The sequence below is a fragment of the Octopus bimaculoides genome, chromosome 4 (genome assembly GCF_001194135.2).
Source record: "Octopus bimaculoides isolate UCB-OBI-ISO-001 chromosome 4, ASM119413v2, whole genome shotgun sequence".
Classification (NCBI taxonomy): domain Eukaryota; kingdom Metazoa; phylum Mollusca; class Cephalopoda; order Octopoda; family Octopodidae; genus Octopus; species Octopus bimaculoides.
This window is the reverse complement of record NC_068984.1, coordinates 133399852-133407167: the sequence shown is the minus strand read 5'-3', so window position 1 is coordinate 133407167 and position 7316 is coordinate 133399852. Positions and strand designations below refer to the sequence as shown.

At 35.7% G+C, this 7316-nt stretch overlaps 1 protein-coding gene across 1 annotated transcript in view; it reads right to left on the bottom strand.

Moving 5' to 3' along the window:
- LOC106880151 (uncharacterized) overlaps window positions 1-6091 on the bottom strand; it is a 7929-nt gene extending 1838 nt beyond the window's left edge. The window contains exons 1-2 of the mRNA XM_014929984.2: window positions 4203-6091; window positions 1265-1486 (exon numbers count right to left, since the gene is read on the bottom strand). Coding sequence (XP_014785470.2) covers window positions 1265-1486; window positions 4203-4472 — 492 coding nt within the window. The 5' untranslated portion in view covers window positions 4473-6091. The remainder of the gene's footprint in view (window positions 1-1264; window positions 1487-4202) is intronic.
- Between the last annotated feature and the right edge of the window lie 1225 nt (window positions 6092-7316).

The window sequence follows — 7316 nt, the reverse complement described above, 5'->3', positions numbered from 1 at the left end:
AAAATACAATACACAATGGATCTTTTTGGTTTGATACATTCATTCTAATGTTATGGAAAATTTCTACATAGATGTAGTTTTCAAGCTAATTACGAAAATTTCAACTATTTCTTAAAGAAATTAATGAAAATAAAGTTACAAAATTTTTAATTTTAGCATTTAAACTGGCCATATGCAGCCTGAATATTTGACCTGTTTTATGTTCAAACTGGCCAGATTTGGTCTCTCACACCTATCCTACAATGTCATTCTAATAATAAACATTCACATCCTAGAAATCTGAAAGCTATGAGATAATGCAATTCAATACAATATGAATAAATAAGCATTACATTTGACAGAGTCATATGAATACTAAAGGGTTACAGATTGAAATTTCTGTGATTTAAGCCAATTAAATTCATCAATAATTTCTTCTTCAAATAAGTTACCACAGCATCGTGGGAGTTAGTGTTCACAGTGCTTCATAAAATTTCATTGTACATATTAATTTGTCTTTCATTAAATATTTTCATATTTAGAGGTTTTGTAACATATTTATTATTAATTTTACAAAAAATATAAAATTGTTTTGGTTTTCATAAAACAAAACACCCTTATGTGAGGTAGCTATATATCTCCTCTATAATAACACATACATGTACATTCCTATTTCATACTCTAGCCACTCAACAACTGGCATAAAATCATCTTTCCCTCCCAAATACTCCCCACTCCACCACTTAGGGGCCTCTTGCCTTTTCTGTTCTTTTCCTGTCTTGCAACATGTGGCAACCCTAATAGTGCAAGTGACACAAAAAAAAAAACAATCCAGTACAGACTATAAATTGGTTGATACTAAGAAGGACATCCAGCCATACAAAACATACTAGAGCTGACACTGGAGCTCAGCCTAGCCTTGGGGCTTACCAGATCCTACCAAACCATTCAAGTCATGCCAGCATCGGATATGAACATAAAATGATGATGATGGTGGTGGAAACAAACAAAAATAAAACAATATATCATCATATTGTGTAAAATGTGGATGAATCTTATTGGCTAAAATTACAAAAAATTTCAATGTTTCAATCTTCATATTATTCATGTTATTAATTGCTTCAAAAATATAGTTTTGATTTTCATAATTCAGTTGGAAAACTACATCTGAAGAATTTCCAATAGAATCAAAACAAATATATCAAATGGAAAAAGATCCCAAAGATTTCTCAACTAATTATAGTTTAAATGAAATAATTTGAGCTTAAAATTAGAGAAGACTTACCACAGAACTCGATAATGTAGTTGTGTGTTTTTCATAAATGTCTCCTTCACTGACAATCGAAAAATCTAATGTTTTCTTCTCTTTCAATAAAAGGCATTGGTTGATGAATGCTTGGCTGTAGTCAATTCCTATAACTTCCTCAAAATATTGTGACAGTTCAAATGTTGACCTTCCAACTGCACATCCAATATCTAAAGCTCGCCGAGCTTCTGTAGATCGCGGCTGAAGAATAGACACAAAATTTATACATGTATACATATAGGTTTAGTGATGCAAACAGGTAATTGTCAACTGAGTATCTTCTTGGCAAGTTTCCACCACCCCTCAATAGTCAGAGAATGGATGCTCTTATCATTGGATCAACAAAATTTAAAGAATAGTTTACAACCATGTGTGCAGCCTAAACCAACATAGGAAGCCTACCTATTGGGTATCAACCACATGCTTCTCTTCTCAAATTTCTTTCCTCATAACTTTGAGAGAAATGGATAATTTTCAATGAAATTTTCTAGCACACTTGTGTAAGCATGCCACATTTTCCTGTACCCATTTTCTACAGCACCAAACATCCAATTTTCTTTATGTCACATACCCAGGTGATATCTTCAATGCATGTATTGTGTCATCCTATAAATAATGCGGTTTTTTTTATACTTCTTTTATTTTTCAAAATTAAGATCTTTTTTAATTTAAAGTATACTCTCCTTCGTTTTCTACAATACTCTTCCATCTACTGGTAGACTTGCAAGGCCCCTCTTCCAAAATTCATTTGTCTGTGATGAAAAATACTTCTCCAGTATTGTTCTGACCTTGTCTACAGAATTCATATTTTTTTCTGTTCAAATGATTTTGAAGATGTGGAATAAATGATAATTAGATAAGGCAATGTCCAGTGAATACGGTGGGTGGGGCATCATTTCACATTCAAACTGCTCCAGCCTTTGGAATGTCATCCTTGCTGCATGTGGCCAAGCATTATGCTGATGGAAGAACACCTTTCGTCTTGAAACCAAAGAAACAACAACAACACCTTACGTGAGTGAAGGTCTTCTTTAGCCTGGGGTGCCAGTATTTCTCCTTTCCCTACCCACTGTCTTCAGAGCTTGACAATTTTATAGGGAACTGCACTCTTCAAAACTTGCACAAAGAATAAGTACAAAATAAAATTACTACCTGCTTTTATAGCAAGCTAATGCAGGTAGTTTATCTCGTCTCCCTATGACTTTTAGTTCATGTAATTGAAAAAAACCACATTATTTATGGGATGACTCGATATTTATGAAATTATGGGACTTCACATAATCATTTCTGGTGCAATTTACTTAAAATTTTTCGTGACACTAAACTACATTAACCAAAAATTATATATATATATATATATATTATTTTAGACAGTTAATATTATATATTGAGGCATGATTTTCTTTCTTTTTGATGGTGGTATTAAGTTATGTAACAACATTAGCAGCTTTGGCTCTGTATTTTGTGTTTAGACGCTGGCATTGTTTAGTTGCTATTTACCCCCAGATTAGCCTCGATCAAGTGTTTCAGCTTGACCATGATTTTTTACTTTTTTTTTTTAAATGGTGCATCTCGAAGCAAATAAAGCTATAAATGAAAAAAAAACTTCGGTAAATTTTCAGATTAACACCCACACGATTGTGACAATCGTGTGGGTGTTACTTAGACTCTAACCCTCACCCTAAAACCCTAACACAGTAGTGACTACTGTGTTAGGGTTTTAGGGTGAGGGTTAGAGTCTAAGGGTTAGGGTTACGGTTAGGGACGGAATTCCCTAACCCTAACCCTAAAACCGTAACCCTGACCCCAAAACCCTAACACCCTAGTGAAAATCGTGCGGGTGTTAATCTGAAAATTTACCAAAATTTCTAAATATTGATTAAAACCCTTTGGATAGAAAAGTTGACTTAATATTTACACACTGTTATTCATAGCTTTATTCGTTTAGAGATGCACCGTTTCGAAAAAATTATTTCACCTTCTCTTGAAGTTTATACTTTCTTATGATGTCAACAACCATATTTAACATCGGACACTACATCGGCCAATAGTGGAGTATGATTTGAGGGAGATTTGGCTGTCATTTCTAGAAAGCTACCTCGTAGCGTGTTAGGAGAGTATTTTTGTAGCAATAAGACCCTGCAAGCTGAAATGTGTCATGATTTGTTGTGATTGGGGGAGTATTTAAGGACGTTTCATGCTGAGATGGGGCAACTTTTACGACGTTTTTAATTTTCTGAAGAATGTAACAAATTCGAAGTCGGTGCCCTGAATTTTGTTCCATGCTTTTTAGTTTGAGTTTTCCTGACATTTTTTAAATCGTTTGCCAAAACAAAGTTTTTCACAACAGATTCAGATATAACCAGAATCTATTTGAAAAAGTATTTGCAGAAAATTCCATTTAAAAATATCCATTTTCATGAAAATTTTGAGGAAATAAAGTCGTTGTGGGAGTGCACTTATGTAGGTGTGCTGAATATTGTTTATAGGTTTGAATTTTACTATTTCCTTCTTGTTAATACTAGAAGATCGAAGCGACCACATAGAAGCTTCAACTAGTAGTGTTGGTAGTCTTTCAAGGTTAATGAGAAAAGAAGGCGAACCCGGAACGTGGCACGTTGAGGTGTAAGAAATTAAGGTATGACATTTGGGTGCAAGTGATATATATATTTTACTTCGGATGGGACAGCTAAAGGAAAGGAAAATACATACAAAACCTAAATGAAATCTAGGGAAAGGGGGGGAAATGTATAAATACACGAAGGAAGCTGCACAAATCGATACAACTTTTAAGTATGAAATATAATGTTACCTGACGGTCGAACACAGGATTGAGTAGTGAAGGAAAATGAAAATACGTTTACTAATAAAGAATACATAATACAGGAATTATATACAATTGATGATGAGAACTCACCTCTTTGGGGCAGTACTTATCACAGAATATGGCACATCGAAGAGGGAAATCGAATCCATCTCTAATTTGAAAGTTATTATACCAGTCAGCATGGGTGGAAGCCTGAGGAGATCCGTAATGAAGATACATATACTCGTCGACTAACTTTGGTGTTTCGTAGACATTTTTCTTCCTATGTGCTTTACAACATAAATAATATCCATAAAGAGTACCTCCAAGTAGAAATCCGCAACTCCCTGATATAGCTGCAACTGTATAAGTGCCAACCATTTTGCGTTCAGATTTCTTTCGGTTTGTTTATGTCTGTCGACTGCTTTTCGTTATGATGATGCGCGGAGGATTGCCAGATTAAGTAGATGTAGCGAAAATTGACCTGAATAACTTAACAACAGATAATTGTGTTGATAATTTGCCAGTCTTCTTTATCTCAGTCACCCGCATCGCCTCTCCGTCCGCATCTGTGCCATGTCTCGTTTAGACGGAAATGAACCTTATACTCTCTAGAATTTATCACTTAAAATCACGTTTTCTATAATAATATTGGAACCAGCGGCGATGAGAGAAATCAACATTATCACAATTGTACTAAAAATAACTTTACACAAATAACAGTACTCTGTTAAGTTATTTTTAGAAATAGTTTTTATCTTATTCCAAAAAAAAAAAAAAGAGAAAGAATGAATATTAGATAAAGTTAGGTGTTTAACCCTAAGTCAGCCCCGTTTCAATAGATTATTCTATCAAAGGTATTCCAGTTGTGACCATTCCATCTATTTACTTGTCAGTGTATTCTTTTATTTTAAGACAGTAGAGTGGTATTTGGGGTCGATTTGGCGGAAAAGAAATAATATCTCTGAGCAATATCGGTATATAAATCTTTTTTTCTTTGTTAATCACAACTTATTGATTTCTTTAATTATGCTGAATGGATGACGTTCATTCCTTGAAAAGCATAAATAAAATAAAGTACCTTCAGCTGTGACTGACTGTCAGTTGGAAACATTTCTATAAATACATCACCATCTAACAATTACTTTTTCGTGCTTGCATGGCTTCAAACGGAATTTATTGAAGCAGATTTTCTATAGCGGGATGTCCTTACTGTCATCAACTTTCTCCTGTTTCCAAACAAGGTAATATTCCCCCTTCACCAGACACATTGTTCACGGAAAATTGGAAGCAAATAAGCTCGCTCGTATGACGATGATGTTCGCTTACAACAATCACTGGATCTCTGGACAACACATACATGCACATAGGGTGGGTTTCCTTCAGTTTCCGTCTACCAAATCCACTCACGAGGTTTTTGTCAGCCGTGGGCTATAGTTGAAGATAATGGAACTGAACTGAAGACCACGTGGTTGGGAAGCAAACTTCTTAATAACACAGCCTTATATATGAGGGGGTGCTGAAAAGTTCCTGGCTGTAAGGGTGGCCCCAAAAGGATGAAAGGCAAAGTCAACCTCGGCAGAATTTTAACTCAGAACATAACAGCAGACAAAATACCACTAAGCATTTCGCCCCGTGTGCTAATGATTCTGCCAGCTTACTATCTTGTTAGTCATTGATTATTTTAATTATTCTGTTATGAAATTATAAGATTAGTTCTGTTACTTGGGTAGCATAATTACTGTTGGAAAGGGTACTATGTTTTGTTTCCTTGTTTTCCATTGTTTAGCCAAGAGGAAGGACTTGTATCTCTGGCCTTTTCAAGCCCTCAAAGACTAATGAGATTTACATAATTGAAGTTCATTTGATATTTTCCGATCTTTTACTTGTTTCAGCCATTAGACAGTGGCTATGATGGGCACCACCTTGAAGGGTTTAAAGAAACAAATTAACCCCAGTACATGCCTTATTTTTAGCTTGATATTTATTCTATCAATGTGTTATGCCAAACTGTTGAGTTACTGGGATGTAAACAAACCAACACGTGTCAACCAAATTGACTCACAAGTCATGGGCTATGGTAGAAGACACTGAACCTTCTTCACAACATGGCTAACAAAAGTATGAGAAGTAGAGAAATTCCAGGTCAACTGTCTAATGAAAAAATATTGGGTAAAAAGTGGTTTGTAAAGAACCTAGAAGAGTGACAAAAAAAGGAGAGGTCGTGGCACTCTGTTGGTTATGACAATGAGGGTTCCAGTTGATCTGATCAACAGAACAGCTTGCTCATGAAATTGACGTGCAAGTGGCTGAGCACTCCACAGACACGTGTACCCTTAACATAGTTCTTGGGGAAATTCAGCATGACAGTGTGTGACAAGGTTGGCCCTTTGAAATATAGGCACAACAGAAACAGGAAGTAAGAGTGAGAGAAAGTTGTGGTGAAAGAGTACAGCAAGGTTTGCCACCACCCCCTGCCAGAACCTCGTGGAGCTTTAGGTGTTTTCGCTCAATAAACTCTTACAACGTCCAGTCTGAGAATCGAAACCACAATCCTACAACTGCGAGTCTGCTCCCCCAACCACTTGGCCATTGCGCCTTCACAGAGGAGAGGTAGTCATGAAGGATAAACTTGAGTATGCAATGGTCTAATTCACTAAAAGCATAGGACAATGGTTTCCAACCGTTTCACTACCAAGAGCCCCCTTTTATTTAAAGAAATTTTCTGAAGGCCTCCCACTTTCCCCAACAAGCTTTTAAATGGTTTGTCTACTGAACAAATTTTGAATTCAGCTCAAGAACCCTTCTGGTTATCTTTGAAGATCATATGTTGGGAAACAATGGCAAGGGGTCAATAACCGATAGGTCAGTGGTAAAAATCTTGTAAAGTGCAAGCATAGTCTTTGTTAGTAACAAACTATGTTACTAATCAAAAGATGATTTATATGAGTTGTTGTCTGCAGGTATCTCTGATGGTTTGATGGGATTTTTAAAGATTTCTGTTTTACATTTGAGATAAGGCAGAGGTGTGGTTAAGAAGCTTGCTTCCCAACCATTCAGTTTTGGGTTCAGTTCCACTGTGGAACACCTTTGGTAACTGTCTCCTGATATAGCTCCAGACCAAAGCCTTGTAAGTGGATTTGGTAGACAAGGATTGATGTATGTATATACATATATATACATCAAGTAGGACTTAAAAATTGAGTATGGGGATTGATTTAGTAG